The 17,337-nt window shown below is 44.4% G+C and overlaps 1 protein-coding gene across 3 annotated transcripts in view; it reads left to right on the top strand.

Moving 5' to 3' along the window:
• ush (Zinc finger protein ush) overlaps positions 1 to 17,337 on the top strand; it is a 53,585-nt gene that overhangs the window by 20,011 nt on the left and 16,237 nt on the right. Inside the window, exon 2 of one of the 3 annotated variants that reach the window (XM_066287147.1) lies at positions 424 to 474. In XM_066287147.1, coding sequence (XP_066143244.1) covers positions 424 to 474 — 51 coding nt within the window. Of the gene's footprint in view, positions 1 to 423; positions 475 to 10,881; positions 11,680 to 12,488; positions 14,274 to 17,337 lie in introns of those variants that run through there. The other 2 variants (XM_066287148.1, XM_066287144.1) reach the window with 2 other exon arrangements.

Raw genomic sequence — 17,337 nt, 5'->3', positions numbered from 1 at the left:
ACCGCCTGGATTAATGGAAAAGTGTAGCGGAAAATTTTTATGTAAAAATTACGCTACTTTATATCATTGCGGTTGATAAGTGTGAAATATTGTCCGGGCCCCCAGGTTATGGAAATAATTACGTCCTTAAAAATGGGCCCTTTTATTGTTCCGGGCAAGAAAATAGCGGAAGTTCTAGTTTTTCCTCCCGGCCAGGTAATTACCGGACTGCGGGAGTGAAACGGAGAGACGTTCGGTTTCAGTCCTACCATGATCACACATTGTCCGAGGAGATCGTTGACAAGGAAGGCGGGCAGTCGCAGGCCCGATTCTGCGTTCAGATTGGTCGAACCGATTTGGAAAAAATCTCCGATCGGGTTCCACCGAGAACCCGTTCTGCATGGCTTATTTCGCACAGCTCTCATGATCATTTATTTGTTTCAGGTGACTTAGCTCACGAGGACTTCCCTGCTACAGAAGGCGAGGAACGAAAAGGTACGTTTTATTTCACGACCAAACAAGCTTATCAACCCCAAATAGATAATCGGAACGCCCGCCTTATTGTCTTAATGCATAGATAGCCCTTATCGGCTGCTGGTACCCGTTTTCAAGCAGCGCCTATCGCACATATCAATCGCAAGAGAAAACTCGCCGGCGAAATTACCGATGTGCACATGAGGGCTTGTTCCGGGCTTTAGTTGATTTTTCAGTTAAGAACAATTTACCTAAATAATTATCACGTATACTACATCGCGTCAGGTGGCCGACCTACCTGCTTCCCGACCCTGTTTGTTAATGTGATGGATCCACCATCAAGATAACTGTCTTGCATCTGTTGTCGTATAGTCTTTCTCACATCGTTTCCTAATCGATTAAATCTAAGAAATTTCAACCACCAAATGGCTGTCTGTCAACAACCAAACACTTTAAGCGCTGGGTGATGGGAATTAAAACTACCGCTATCGCCATATTGGAAAAACCACTGTCGTATGATTTAGCGAAAAATGCATTTTCTCTGATATCGTTAATTTCGCTTTGAGAAAGAGATTGAGAAATCTAACACCTGGATGAGTCCATTTTCGTTGTAATCGACAGTTCGATTGTTGCGCACTGCGCAGCGAGTCTTTTTTACGTATAACGACTTGTAATTATTAGGCGTGTTCGGCTGCGATCGTACGAGATCGCCGAATCGCTATTGAATGAGATTGAACGAGAACAATTTTTCATTAAGGAACCGTGATATGATTAAAATTCACGATTTAGTAGGATTCTCGACCTGGCCAAGGCAGGAAATAGGAGAAAACCACTTCGGGATTTTGAAGCATTTAATTGCCAGCTCTCAAACATCGTCACCATGATGAAACAAATGAGCAGCGAGAAATAATGGCCGCCGACTGTCGACGCAGGATTGGTCGTAACAGGATTTTGACGTCTGGTAAAAAAAATGGAATCGACAATCGCCCAAGTCTCGTGGTGACTAATCGCGTATCACCAATAATCGGCCATTACGTATTTTCCGCCGCTCATTTGAATCATCATGGTGGTTTTTGAGAAATCAACATTAGAGAGTTTTTTCCGATTTCTTGCCTTGAACAAGGCAATAATCCTGGTGAAAGGCGGGTTTTAATTACACCGTACAATTAGTTAATTATTGCAGAATTGTTGTTTTTGTCATCTCATTTAACACCAATTTCTTGATCTTTTGTGTTCATTAGATCCTCGGCATATGGCGGTGGAGTTCGCACAATCTCTTGTATTTTTGAGCTCGCGTAAGAAGCAGAAACCCGTCCGACTTGAAGCACGAATCTGCCGAGAAAATGTCCTTTGATAAGGCTCGAGACCTAGCGAAATGCCCAACGATCATAGGTAAAGTTCGAAGTAAAATAGGAAACGTTGAGGGGTGCGCTATAATTGAACCATCAATTACAATGAAAATTCATTTATTCGGGCGTTTGAACCTCCCCCCCCCCTCCCCCCTCCCCCCTCCTCCTCTATGAACTTCGCATTTCCCAATATGTTCCATCTTGAAGGGCATCGATCAGTTCCTGCGGAAGCTGGAAATCTGTCCCTTGAAGTGCAACGAGCCCCATCAAGATTAGCCCCCCGGGCCGGTGGCGAATTCTCAATTGTCTGCTGTGCCAGAAAGATAAGGAGACACCGCACAGGACTCATACTTCATTGGACAATTGTTGCTGGCAGTTCTTCATTTTTGCGCGTTTTCTTTGATTGGGCTCGATCTATCGGAGTGTCAGCTCTCGATAGGGAAGTTCCCTTTGTATATGCGTCGAAAACACAAATTGAGTTATGGTATTTAGCGCTTGTGCAGGCCTTATTTAGCAAACGAAACTCTCAGACAAATGCAACGTTATAGCTGGGGGAATGTAGTGTCTTATCAACGGGGCACGTCTCTGGTGTTGGGCCGCTGGAAGCAGCTTATCGCCCTAAACCAGATTGAATATATTTCATGTATTTTCATTGGGCGTCGCGACGCTGCTGGTCGGTTCGTCATTCCCTTATCGGATGGTGCACCGGTGCCATTTTTAGCGCCCTGTCACCGCGAATTATGTTTTATTTTATTCTAATGCTGGATTTTCGATCCATATATACCACTTCAATATACGGGGTGGAACAATTCTAAGCCGATGATTATCTGTTCTTCTAATGAATTCGGCCGGTTTGATAAATTGAGGGCGATAAAACAGAGTAGGGAAACGAAAAATAAAAAAGCGGAAAACAATCCGCTAATCAAACAGGGCGGACGATAACATCAATCGGGAATATTTATGAATGCAAATCCGTACCGGGCAGATCTCTTTATCGGCGTCCAAGGCCGAGGGAATGAATATAATCAGGCCCTAATAAGTCCGGTAATTGCATGTATAATTTAGCAGGAGGTGTTGCGCCAGATAAAGCCCTAACCTATGGAGTTTAAAACGGTTTTGAGTCCTATAAACCTGAGGATTTTCAATAAGGAAGAAGCTGAGAGAAAAAAGAGCAGAAGCACAAAACAGTAGCGCCATTAATAAAAGCGATACGTAGCGGCCGCGCCGTGCGTGACATTGTATGGATATTAGCCACTACCAAAAGGGTTTAATACCGCGAGATACGACGGCCGATAGCAGCTCTTTTAGGGCTCTATAATGGTCCGAGAATTAGTTTAACAAATTTCAGTGTCACCCTTGTTTATGGCCTCCTTAATATGGCCGTTTCCCCAACGAATTATGCTTCCCATTATTCTTCCATATAGAATTTCATTTTGGTATGAATATTTCATTCTTCCATATACCCGCCTCTGCTATCTGGGGATACATCCATATCCAACCCTAAAGCTCTCTTTGAGCGATAGAGCGTTTGTTATCTTCCCCGAAAAGAGATCCGCTATCGCCCTTACGATCTAGCTAAACGTAGCTGCCTTTGTGCGGCATCATTCATAAAATAATGTAAATAATACATTGGCGGAGACTGCGATAAGTAACCATTTATCTTAACCAGGGATTCCTTTATTTGCCACAGTTTCTTAGGAGACGACGTCGAATTGTTCAGACTCGAACTGGTTTATATAGACGGCTAGTTCATTGTTTCCAGAGTATCTGGAAATGAAGAACATTTGCATTGATGATGAGGTTTTTAAATGGTGCTCAGTTTGTTCGGTTTTTGTTAATTACTGTGTTTCTTTGTGCCTCAAACTCAATGCAGATCTGGAGAGAAGATGTTTCATTTCCCGTTCACCTTGTCGGAGGTAACGCGGTACGTATCCAGCAATTTTCCTGTCCGGTAAAGGACTCGTACTGAATTTTACGATAGAAACAGCTCGAACTTTGCATTTCTCCAGGATTTGTCACGTCTGCCAGCCGACAAACCCAGAAAAACCGGAAAAATATTACGGAAACTTGCGCCGTTTGATGTTCTTGAGAATCGCCATGATCAAACAAATGAGCGACGAAACATGATGGCCGCTGAACGATGGCACATGATTGGCCATGGACGAATTGTGACGTTACTGATTTTATTTTCTCACAAACCCCCGTTTAGTTTTCTCTTGCTCGCGCTAAAGGTGGAAGACGTCGGAACTGTTTTCGCGATTCCGATGCCTTATTTGAATTTGCCCGGGACGTTTAAATGTGTGCGCCAAAGTGGATTCAACAATAATTTGCTTTCCCATGCAATAACATCGTTGAACAACCAACACAGAAGTGATAAAAACCGGTGAGATTTATATGTACATATATGGGCTTACATTATATGTTTCGGTACAATGTTTCGATGTTGGCTAGCGACGCGTAAAATTTATATAAAATTTAAATAAAACTAATTTTCCCGTATCTCGTAGCATCCGATATCGACCTATATGAAGCAAATAAAGGGACCCGTTCCATATAAAACGAAACGATAACGGGCTTAAAAAGGTTATTAGTATGTTTATTGAACGGATGAAACTTGCAGTTAAAAAACGTTTTTGCTACTTTGTGTACGTTCAAAATATTTAGTGGTGAACCTTAGAATTGCAATAAAATAGCCACTATCCACCATGAGTTCTGTGTGGCTTAAAGTATTTTTCATTCTCAGCAAGAAACGTCATGTCAAATGTTTTACCGAGGGGTGACGTTCTGATATGTATTTGACACAGACAAAGAACTAGATTACCCAGTTAACTTTCTTTCTCGCTCGGCCTTTTAAGACCTCGCACGGGCACGCTGCTAGACCGAACCTGGACGTCAAAATTGAACGTTCAAGCTAAAATCTCCTTCGCTTTATACCCCTCTTTTTGAGCCCCTCCTCCCTAAATGGCAACCTTTTCCAATAATTTCTAATCAGAGCCGTAATCAGCTGTCGGGTAACGTTATCAGCGAGGGTCCAGGTCAGTCGCTCGGCACCCGATCTAGATAACGAAAATTAAAGATCGACCGATAAGGGTCCGTTGCAATTTGTTTGTGTCCGATTTATTTTTAACTCTTCGCGTTAAGACAACACACGAGGACGAGGAGATACACACAACCCTCGTCTGCGGGCCCCCGTCAGCGGATGCTCCATCATCCCCTGTCGTCGGACGGGTTGCTGCTGCGGTCTTGATATCGCACATTTGCACACCATTACCTGTCCGAACGTGATAGCGGAGTCTGCCAGGGATACAATGACGTGACATTTTTTTTTTTCTACGTTAAAGATATGATATAACAATTTTTTTTTCCCGAACGTAATGACGTAGAATCCGAGCCTTATTAAACCCGTTAAGAAGATAAATCCGAGGTACGTACCTCCAGCGCTTATCGGACTGCTCGCATTGCTCTTTCTCTCCCCAATAAACAATTTTAAGCACCGGCAATTAAAGTCCTCCCAATGAATTAATCTCGGATACTCATTAGATCAACCGCAAATACGTGATATATAAATTCCCGGCTGATTACCGGTTATTGCCATGCCCATCGCCATTATAGGCTCTCGATTAGCATTTTTACTTATGGCCAGTATCTGGCCCGATCTACTCGTTTGTTATCCGAGAAGTTATAAATTGAAAATGGGCGGGCCCCCCAGTATTTATGTCCACAAGAAATATCGATCGTAATTATTTCTCGAGAGGAACGAAAATGACTCGTCCTTGGTGGTAGATCGAGGAATCGGAATTAAGGCCGGACCTGCCTGTCCTAGCGGACCCCAATTAGGCACAAAGCAGACACGTCGCATTATGACAAACAAAGAAAAAACGAGATTTATATGGCAACGTAAGAAAACAATAGACCAAGATCGGATCTGGAAATCTCATATTTTCCCCCTGATAGAATCTCCGAAGCTTCCCACGTTTTGCATACAGTTGCACTATTATGATGCCTGATTTATTAAGAAACGGTTAATTATAAATGCACTACGGTATTAATAATAATTATTAATAATAATGACGTTCGAAATGAAGATAGGTGCTGCTTAATTTTATTTAAGTCAAACGAGCTCGCTATTGTGACCCGTGAATGAGGAAGCCTTCAACGCGGGGAAGTACTGCAGACGTCAAAATCGAAATGAATACGTTGAATCGTTCACGTAACGGGCGGCTTTTTCGCAAATTTCGAATCATGCGATTTCAATATCAATTAATCAGTGGCGCACTTCGTGTCTCAGCGTCACCGGGAGTTCCCGCGACTGCCAGCGATTCGGCCTTTTCGTTCGCGTTTTGTTAATCCCTGCGAGCACGTCCCTGATTCTTCTCTGTGGTCGCCGATTCTTATGTGAAAACTATATCTCGAGCGGCTTTGTCTTTGACGTGAGCCCGGTACGTCACGGCCATGATCGGCGGCGCACAGGGGCTCCCGGGACCGTCGCCGAACCGCCCGGTTGTTACGGTTGTCAGTGACGAAACCTGTCGAGGTGGCCAGAACTTGACCAACGTCGTTGCAGCGCAACTTAAAGAAGTCCAGCGCCAAGGGTCTCCAGGTTTGGCTCCTTGTCAGTGGGGCCCACGTCGCTCGTTTTACGTATCAAATTTACATGACAGAAACGGGCGATTTTTATTCAATAAGAGCAGCTCCGAGAGAACTGTAGTTTATCTCTCAAATATCCAGCTCTCATTTACAGTTGTTTTTATACCGGCCAATATCGCCAAATGGCCCCCGCGTTTATCAGCACTTAGCCTAACAATTTTCCGCGTATCTGGGTCCTCGAAGTAAAGTTTCCAGACTGGGCTTAATTAAGTAGTTCAGAAACTTGAAAAAGTTAGCCTTCAAAATTTCGCCCTTTATCCCTTTCGGGAGGGTCGTGGCGTCACGTGTTTAATGTCCCAGCGTGAGAGGGTGAGAACATATATAGGGGGGACCTGTTGAGCCGACGACAGGATATTTACGATCGTTTCGCCCCCGTTGCGGCTAAATAGTGTTTTAACTTATGGGTTTAGAGCGGTAAGAATGTTGTCGGTTAGCCCCTCGTTTGTTCTAACGTTTCAAAGCAATAATTATCCGGTCTCGATATAATAAGAACGGGTTTTCGAGATGGTATCTCGGTCATGTAGGTGGCTTGTCTTTCCCGGCTGAAAACAAATTGAAAACGCTTTTTACAGAGCGTCCAACATCAACGGGTACGACTTCCAATTATCGCCGGATTTTTCGTTTTATCAGCGTTTCGTGTAAACCGGCCTTAAACTTTCCCAAACCCCGCAGCGAGTTTGTTTATCGGACGGCTGATTGATGAGCGCTGATAAGGCCCCGGCCCAGGGCCCTTATCGGCGACGTGCATCGCCAGGGCCCCCCGTCCCCCGTCCTCCTACCCCGAGCCCCGATATGATATCTCGGAGAAATCTCTCGGCTGTGGCGCAGAAGATCCTATCGCGAATTAGAAAACCAGCGGCGTAGAGGGGACCATTTTTCACTCACCTCGGTGCGGTGTGGGTGTTATTTTCGGATTTAAATGTATTAGAACCCCGCCCTATGAAAAAAAAAAAAAAAAAAATGAACAGACGATAAGATCTGTGGGCCCGGCATTGTTACCGCACCGCGATAACGATCGCATGGAAAGTTCAGGGCCGGCATCATTAAACAATCCACTTCGGAACGATCCTGTCAACCTGCGTCACCCGGTTTGCGGAAAGAAAAACTGCCGTTGGACGACCCTAATGAATATCTATGAGACCCTAAAAGCGCTTTACAGGGTGACACGAGGGTTTTATTAAAATTCTGGGCATGAGTCCGAGGTGCTCGGAGCGGCAGCCCCTGTTAACAGGGCGGAAATTAGCCAAAAACGGTGATGCTAAACGATTTTCCTGGGGATATATATTTTTCGATGAGGCCGTCGTTTGTTCAGCTGTATCTACCATCTTTCATGGTTAATCGTCGGCGACGATCTTATCAAAGTACCATCTAAAAGCTACGTTGTCGGGTTGTGTGCGCCTTGATCTGTTATCTCTCGTGGGGCCCAGGCAATTTGCATGAAGCTAATCCTCGGACCGACACTTCTTGCCGACTTCGGAGAACATCGCGAATGCCCAAACCACGTAACTGAAAAGGCAACACAATCCTCCACATTCCTGGTTTTTGATGTCCGCGAAACGTCCGGGCAGGCAAAAGTGTTCGTTGCAAAAAAAAATATAGCAGAAACTTCCAGAATGGTTCGAGTTGATGGTGGTTGTCGAAAGTCGAAACGCCAGATTTCAAATATGACATCAACCAATGGCAAGTGTCAATCACTTGTCGATGTCACATTCGAGTGATGAAAAGTAGGCCGGGAACGTCTTACAGAGTGAGGCCATCTCTATCTTCGCAGCTTCGTGCAATACGACCACACCACCTATCTCGCTTTTTCCATCAGGACTATTATGGTTTATGGTGACACAACCTAGGTAACCATACACCCAGGCCGACGCGTTTCCTCTTGGACCGTGGCCCCGAAGAGAAATTTCGTCAAATCTTAATAACACGAAAGGCGTAATAAACAAGTTTATCCGTGCATCATGGTGTTCATCATTATGCGCAAACTAAAACATCGACACGGAAACCCGGACATTGCCAAGGCAGGACACGTACCGCCCGATCCGAGCTCATATCACTGCTTATTATCTTTCTGTCAAAGTTTAAAGAAAAATGGACCGGGCTCTCGATTACCACCGCCTCCGAGTCTCGATTAGGGCTCTTAATGAATAAATATGAAGTTGTCATCGTCGGTAAAGGGCCCCGCAAGAGGATAAATGGTCAGGGGAGCCCCAAGTTTTGGGATTCCACGCGCGACTTTCATAACCCCACGCGTCATTTGTTTGGACACTTTTTAGCGTCCTGTAGATTGTTTTATTTATGAGCCTCCAGCCAGGATGACGTGTTTAGAATTGGTGCCCTAATTAAGGGCTCGTTAAAGTGAATGTGAGTCTCGTGCCGTTTAGCTTCCGAATATTTGCGCTTTTGTCAAACAAAGCGATTTATGTACGTCTGATGGCTGAAAAGGTCCTCCCGATAAAGTTTTTCCATTAACGAACCGATAGTTATCATCGCCCTGCGGGGACAAAAAGTACATTAAAACGGTATATTTCATTAAGAGTGACGTACTAAGAGGGCCCTCATTGTTGCCCGCTAAATGTCGGTTCACACTCGTTGAAATTGCAAAAAAATCTCTCGTGACCGAGAGCGTGTGCATTTCTCGATCTATCGACAGACTGGCTCGCATTAGGGCACTATCTTATATCTCGAAAACACGACGAGAGAGGCCAATTCTGTGAAACCGCAATCAAACAGTACCTATACCGGAGATAGCTGCAACACTTGCTCTGAAGGTTAAAAAACCTTCGGCAAGTTCAAATAAGTGATACGGCACTGGAACATTGTAGGTACGACTGTATTTATCTTTATTAGCCTCGTAAAACTGGCGTTATTTCCATTTAAGTGGGGTTATTAATCCAAAAACTCAATTAAGACAATCTGATCCCAGATAAAGATCGAGGCTATTGCGTAAATGTATTCTTTGGTAATTAAATGGGAGATCTTGTGGTGGTAACAATGAGTTGGTAACCGTTGTTTTCGATTGAAGAAACCTCTATTATTTCTAATTTGCTCGTAATGGTGCTCGTGGTTTACCAACTTTACATATCCCACAGACGGTATGCAAGAACAGTTCTACAATCAATTGGAAGCAACGCGACAATGTCGCATCAAAGTTTCCCGTGGCTCACTGTGACGTCAGTGACAGAATGAATGAATGCACGTGTTTTATGGGGGCGGCCATCTTAGTTTCGAAACAACTGAGAAACGCGACGTTGTCGGTTTATCGGGTTCGAATCGAAATTTTCCATGAAACATTAACCCGCCCAGAGGATAATTTCTAAAAGGAGTTTTCGTGTTTTTGCCAAATTTTGAAAAATGTCGAATTTATCACAGAAGCAGAGAAAATGTTTTTTTTTTTTCCAATTTGTTACTGCGTTTCGCAGATTTTTTTGGAGGAATTTCAGGGAGTTACCGGTCGAGACTTGCAAAATATTGCAAACCTGCCGCTGGGCGGTGCACTTTGCCGCCTGTCATGTAAACACAAAAAGTTGCGGAATTAAACGGTCTATCGAACGGCATAAGGTGGTAAATTGTCGGATATCTCCTTTTGGAGATATCGCTATGGAAAGGTGAGGGTTTGTAGGAAAGCTGTAGATACTCTAATCGAGCATCACGGGGGCGGATCGTTTCCAAACTTGGTTTTCAACGGCGACGGTTCCGGTAAATTCGCCATTTTGCGGAACGCAAATGATGATCGGTAATTGCGGCGGTCGTTAGGCTGGCTGATCTTAGCCATGACGTTCCATACCTAAACTTCTGCAGAATTGCTCTATATACGGGACTTCTAACCGCAACCAACGCCACAGGCGATACACATTAGTTTCACCTTCTCAAGGGGGGTGTCCATTTACTTCGGAGTATCCCCCGATGGTGTTTCCTTCAAGTTTTAAAACGGCGCTCTTGAGCAAATTTTACCGTTTTTAATCGCGATTTCCCATAAAAGTGTACTATACGGATTTCGACCCCCTGGAGAGATCTCATCGTCCCTTATTCCCGGGGGTGGAATGGCGCGATAACGGGCGATAAGAAGCGTCTCGGGGAATCTAAGATATCAAGGTTTTAATGCGAAACATGGCGCACGCGTTCCGTATACGTAGGCGAAAAAAGCCCTCGCTCTTAATTAAAGCCCTTCGCGAGCGGGGGGGTTGTAACGTAATAAGGGGGTTAAACCTGTAACCAATAGGTATCTGTTTGCGTAACGAAACGTGCAATTACAAATCGTTTAAAAACCAATAATAATACTATCGGAATTCGAGCCATCTGATGGACACGAATATCGCATTAGTGTTTTTTTTTTTGTTTGAACTAGGAAATTACTATAATTTGATGTCGTCAAGTGGAATCATCGCATCTAGTTGCAGTTGTTTATATGAAGACAAGAACCACGTCTTATCGATTCACAAATGGGCGTGGGCCCGTTCGTGAGTCCGTTCGCGATATCTATTACCAACCGGTAATTTATCACCCGGTAATCTGATTAACGCGTATCGCAACCGGTGCAATACCGACCGGGCGACGTTGTTCGACATGCCTTGTTGCTTGTACCTTGTTACGGACCGATTGAACCGTCAGATTCGGCCCGAGACAGAGTTATTCCACGTCCGACGACAAGAACAAACAAGTACGTCCCTGCATTGTCACAAATACGCCGCTAAAGTGTTAAATTTAGTGTGAGAAAAGGCGCTATCGCCCCAGATAGATCGAATCATTTCCGCGCATTCGACAGGTTTGTCACTGTCTGCGGTGTCATTGTGCGGAACGGGCCTTATCGCCCGTCTCGTAAATATGACGGTGCGGCAAAGCGCGATCGGGAAATTTGCCTGATTGACGGGAAAAATCGGCTCATAAACGCCTTTGGGTTATTTTTCCGAAATAAAGACTTCCCGTCGCCGCCGGATGGACGTGAACGGGACACGTGCACACGCACCGAGAAACGTGAGAGCGAAAGTTAATAGGGCTCGAATCTGGAGATCACGGCGGAAGCTCCAAGAAACTTCGATCACCAACAAAGAAGCCTTCCTTAAGTGATACGGGCCAGGCAGGGGGGACCAAGAGTCGATACTCGTCTGAAATTAATGAATAATGCAAGGTGGCAGTCAGTCTAGTTGCTTGTTAAGCCGAGGAAACGGTGCAATCCGAGACACAGGAAGGCGAGAAAAAGCAGCCTTCTCGCCTGTAGGTACCACCTTGTAATGTAAGTCCGTGGACATGATGCGATTAGTACGCCGCTTAGATTGTCACCTGACAACTGGCTTGAAGAATGAAACCGAAAATTTCTCCTCGAAGAGAACAACATAGAGCCACTCACAAACGTATTCGTACAGCTGAGAAAAAATTCCGTAAACCGTAATTTTCGACTGATTTTGTTCAAATTTTGAATAATGAATATTCAAATATAAATTCAGTTTACGTGTTCGAGCAACTTTTGAAAATTTAATTTTTAGATCGCTTTTCAGGGCCTTAAAAAAACTCAGTTTTGAAAACTTCGTGGGCGGAGGAAATTTTTTGACGAATATCCTGAAAATTTGATCAAAGTCGTACCACAAGTAAGGCCTTTTAAAATCGTCGAAAATGTGTAAATTTCATCATTTGGCGTAAGAGCCGTCACTTTTTGGCGATTTTAAAAGGCTGCAACCGCCGCATTTGTGGTACGACTTTGATCAAATTTTCAGGGTATATGTTGAAAAATCCCCTCTACAAGGTTATTAAAGTGATATTGAAACATTTCCACCGCACAAGAAGCTTCCAAAACGGAATTTTTTTAACACCCTGAAAAGCACTCTAAAAATTAAATTATCAAAAATTGCTCGAACGCGTAAACAGAGTTTAATTTTGAATTTTCATTATGCAAAACTTGAACAAAATCACTCGAAAATTACGGTTTACAGATTTTTTGTTTATGCTCTACGAATATTTTTGTGAGTGACTCCATTTTTAAGTCGTCTAAATATCAATTTGAAAAAAATCGATTTTTTTTTTAGATACTAATACAGCATTGTTTTTTTTTTGATAATGAAGTCGCTCATCAAGAAACTGCAAAATGGTGACATATCGAGTATCAGATTCAAGCAATGAACCTTACAGTAGTGACATAAATTTTTGACAAAATGGTGAATGTCCCGGGGCTATTAAATTAGCATTATTTAGAGCAGAGAGAGGGAAAAAGGAAATAACCCTTCGAGACATACCAGGAAGTAGATTAAAATTGTTGTCGATTTAAACAGAAATGTGACAGTGTCAGACGTCATTCTTCCCTCATTCCGGAAAAGAGCAGATTGCGAGTCTTAGCAAAAAAAAAAGAGCGCGCCTTTTTGAGTGTTGAAAGAACATAATCGAACATTATAGAACCCATCGACGGACTTCTTTCGGAAGTTCTTTCTTAAGTAGTTTGTCTTGTCGTGTTCTCTTATTGGATGCTTCTTCACGTAGATCCTAACGGTCGAGTCTGCGGCCAGTCCTGCAGATCCGTATCGGGGCGACTGAAAACGGAAAACAAATAAAAAGCGCGAGCCCACATGCAGCGACCGATCAGCGATCTCGGACACTTTGCGACAGACGCTTTTTTCTTGTTCAAGTCATGTCATGACGACCAGAACCGAACTGGAAATAAATTTTGCACCTAAAAAAGCTTGAACACACATTTCTTGACGTCGGAGAGGTGAATCAGTTGACTTGGACAAATTAAAACGTCGGTGGTGAGCTCTCTTTGGTTTGAGAAGTCAAAAAGACTGAGTGAGACTGGGAATTGTCTGCTTCGTTTCGAACTCGGTTCTGGACGGAGCATTCCTGGATTCTCGACGTAATGGCGAATGAGAATCCAGCGTAATAAGAAAATGATAGGAATCGAAAGGTGCATCCACCCAGGGATGCGAGGATGATTTCTTGCTGAATTTACCGTGAAAATCGGCGCGGTGGTTGAAAGATTCATCGACTTATTAGCATTAAAACCGAGATGAATTTCCACTAGAACTCCGAATATTATTTCCTCAATGTTGGGCTTGAAAAGATAAACAGCGATATTTGTATGCGTGCGGGCCTCGGCGTCCAGATAAGGCGTCCGAGCGAAAAGTTCGAACCCTTCGCTATCGTTTTTCCGCACGACTTACGCCACTGCCGGCTGGAAAGTGGCGATAGGACGTCTCGGCGGTGGCGGCGCGACGCCCCTGATAACGCCATCTTCGCTCAATCGTCCCTAGTTAAATCAAGTGTATGCTAAAGGTTATAAATTAGCGTTTGTCACGCCTGCGCCAATTAAATCCTTACGGTAATTAATTGCTGGACGCGACTTAACGAAGGCGAACTTATCGATCGATCATTGGGACGAGGAGGACTACAGATCGATTGGACCGATTTCTCGCTAACTCGAAGATGTTTTGCTTGTCCCCGTCCACAGATTTCAAATCTTCTTCATTTGGAGAACCTACTTATGAAATTGTTTATCGGGTGCCTGGTAAACATTCCGAAGGCTTATCGGGAATTTTATCAATCTTATCTCTATCATAGGGGAGATAAGGACTTACACGCGTATACTATTTTTAAGTGTCTTTCCAATACGCGAAGAGTAATTGCGACACCCAATGGAAGCGATCTCGAAGGGCTGCGCGAAGTTCGACAAGAGGTCTTGGCAAAGTTAACGGAAAATGTACCATAAAAGTCAGGTGTTGGTCGAGATCCTCCACGGTAACATGGAGAAGCGCGCTTTCTTCCATAACGGAGACAAATTTCTCTTCAACAAATTCCTGGACACCGCCGGCGTGCCCAACCACAGACAGCGCCAGAACAGAAGGGGTAAGCATAAATTCACTCTTTGACAACTCTGGGGGGAGGAATAAGGCGTAAAGCCAATTTTCAGATGGCTTTTTAATGGACGCTCCATTAGCAGCCCGTGCTCTTAACTTTTGCACGACTGTTTCGGTTTTTGCCGCGACTAAATACGCTTTTTATCACCACGTGTTCGACTGTGTGTATGTGGGCTTAATGATATTCCAGATAAAACGAAATTTTGCCCACGATTCCCGCGTCATTAATCATGGAAATCGGTCCGGGTTCGCGGAAAGTTCTCGATTTGTTTTCGCTTTTGTACAAAAAAAAAAAAAAAAAAAGTCGTCCACGAACCAAATGGTTGATAAGGCACATCCGCCTTATCAGGTGATGTTGGGTTTACTTATGATTTTCAGATAAGGATCAATAAATATTGGCGCGTATGAGATAAGTTACGAGAACATTTTCTTGAGTTCCAAAGGAGTGAAAGCAGAACAACGTGAGCGAGACTTCAGAACTATCAATATATCCTGATGTCATCGCCGGGTTAGTCAGTGTTCACTGGGAGCACCTCGTTAATGCCGCGTCATGCAATCTTGCTATTTGGATGGATTTTAGCGATCGTTTAACGTAAAACAACATCTTTGCGATCATCGTCGGCTGTCGGCCTGAGACAAAGGAAATGTGGCATTTTGGCTCATTCCAAGGATTATCGAAACTGGTTCGGAGTTCAGGTGGCTCAGGCGACACGGAGAGTGAGGAAGTCTCTGTAACGAAAATCCGCTCGGCTCCGCTATCCGGAAAATATGATTTTTTTGATAGGACGTCCTGTACACGTCAGGGTGGAACGTTTCCGATGCGGGTATCCCAGCATCTATCTCTAACCGTTTTGAAGGTCCGGAGTCCCAAAGGGAGGAGCAAATTTCCCGCTGGGGACCCGCATTCTTGCGAACTTTCCTTCGCGAGGCGGCCTGAGAAATCACGCCCGGAAATATGAGACCATGAGGGTCTGGAACGCTTGGCGTTGCTTCTTCGCGTTTGAACTGCCTTCGGACAATGTTCTGTGCCTTCTTCCGTGTTTCAACGCAATCGCCCCTTCGACTTAAGGACTTTTTTCCTAATAGCTCCATATCTAATTGTTCCCCTCCTTTTGTATCCAAAGACATCTCTGGTGCATCCAGATAATAAACCCGTCTGCGGAATGAATTACCTCCCGGGCAGCTATCTTATCGTCTCTTATATTTAGCGTTAGTAAAACAGCGCCTGTACGTTAGTTCCTTGATAGCCCTTCCGGTGAGCGCCTCGGCCCTATCGGCCCTCTTATCAGGACCGGCGCACGGCGTCTTTATCTAGAAGAACGTCGGTCGGCATCGCACTCGCCGCGACGCCTTATCACTGCGATGCCACCATATATGGACTGAGAGCAGGAACGGATTCGAATTTTATAAAATATGCAAGTCGTGACGTCTTCGACGGGAAAACCGCTTAAAAAGTCCAGGAAATGGAAAAATTGAACCGACCGTCAGATTTACACGCCCGGTACGCGATATTATCGTGATGAAATGGCACGATATACACGGTGTTAGGCCTTAACCCGACAGGGCTGAACCCCAACAAACGATATTTTAAATCGACAATTTTTTCCCTTTCACGGGAGTCGTCTCGTCTGTCCGGGGCCACGCTATAGATAGAACAATACAATGGTAAATAAAAGATAACGTGACAACGCCGCGCCTAACTTTAGCGTGGTCTATTATGACGTCAGTGACATATTTCAAGCATCAGATTTATGGGGCCGTCACCTTCGTTCGCGAACAATTGACAAACGCGACGTTGTCATTTAATATGTATATATACGTATATATGTACGTGTATATAATGTATATATATAATAATCATCGGGATGGCATTCATATCATATTTAGTTTATTTGAGGTTTGACGGTGGGCTCTATGCATAGGGGCGCGTGTAAACCGAGCGGCGTTATGGGGCCTCGTCTCCGCCCCTGCGATTTGTGACACCTAAAAATCCTCACTAAAAGCTGGAAGCGAAATGAAAATGTGATCTATCTGTCATCTGAGGTAATGACATAATCAAAAGGCGGGTATTTAGCCACTTCCAGCCGGTCGCCAGAGGTAGATTCGACACAGTCCCGGCGTGCCCGAGGGGCTTATCGGCGCCAGCCAAGGATTGAACCCGCTCTAATCTTTCCATTTTTATTAAGTCATATTGATTCGATGCCCGTTTTTTTCCCAGTTCGACGTTAAGGGCCTGTAAAATGGCGCTCGAGTTACGTTTATGGACACTTCCGACGAGATGAGGATGCTAATAGTTGAAAAGGGCCAGTGGCGGGGGCGGGCGCGTTGAAGCGATGCGTATCATACCGCGGCAAATTATGCACGAGACTCGCAGTCGCCAGCATTCCATTATTCATTGGTCAGCGAGATAATACGTCACGGGGGTGACTTGAGGCCCCAACAAGAAACCGGCACAAGAAGTATTAAGTGGCCGAAACGAAATGCACGAGCAGCCGGGAGTTGATAAAACAGTAAATAGTGTTTCGGCCCCGATCGCGGTCACGTACCGACATAAATTAAGTTCTTTATCAAGCCGAGATGCTGTTGTGTATTATTAAACAGGCTGCGCTATTATGCATTCATACGTACATGAAGAAACCACCCCCGGAACGCCCGGTGGAGGTGCTCGAAGCTGGAAGAGCGATAAGACCGCGATAGCAACACGGGGGTGTTATCAGTATAGAAAAATGGCCGTTTTCATAATTCATAAAGCAACAATAACGTAACGAGTGAAGATAGTAGGGATTTATGCCGCTTCGGGCGTGCATATACATAGATAAGGAGAAGACTCGGATAAGCGGAAGTTATTTACTTTGGAAGAGTATTATTTTTATGGACTTGCCTCCGAAACCTGGTCGGATCCGTTCCATCATCCTTGAAATATCATTATTTATTTAAATCCCCATCGCAGTGTTAAAGAGTGAAATAACGATATCGCACGTAACACAACGATGCATTTTTCGATCGGCGAGCCATAGTGAAAATTTGGCAGACCGCGATAGCGCAATGTGGCG

This window comes from Euwallacea fornicatus, chromosome 11 (genome assembly GCF_040115645.1).
Source record: "Euwallacea fornicatus isolate EFF26 chromosome 11, ASM4011564v1, whole genome shotgun sequence".
In the NCBI taxonomy this organism is placed as follows: domain Eukaryota; kingdom Metazoa; phylum Arthropoda; class Insecta; order Coleoptera; family Curculionidae; genus Euwallacea; species Euwallacea fornicatus.
Note: the sequence above shows the minus strand (reverse complement) of the source record. Positions and strands in the feature narration are given on the sequence as shown.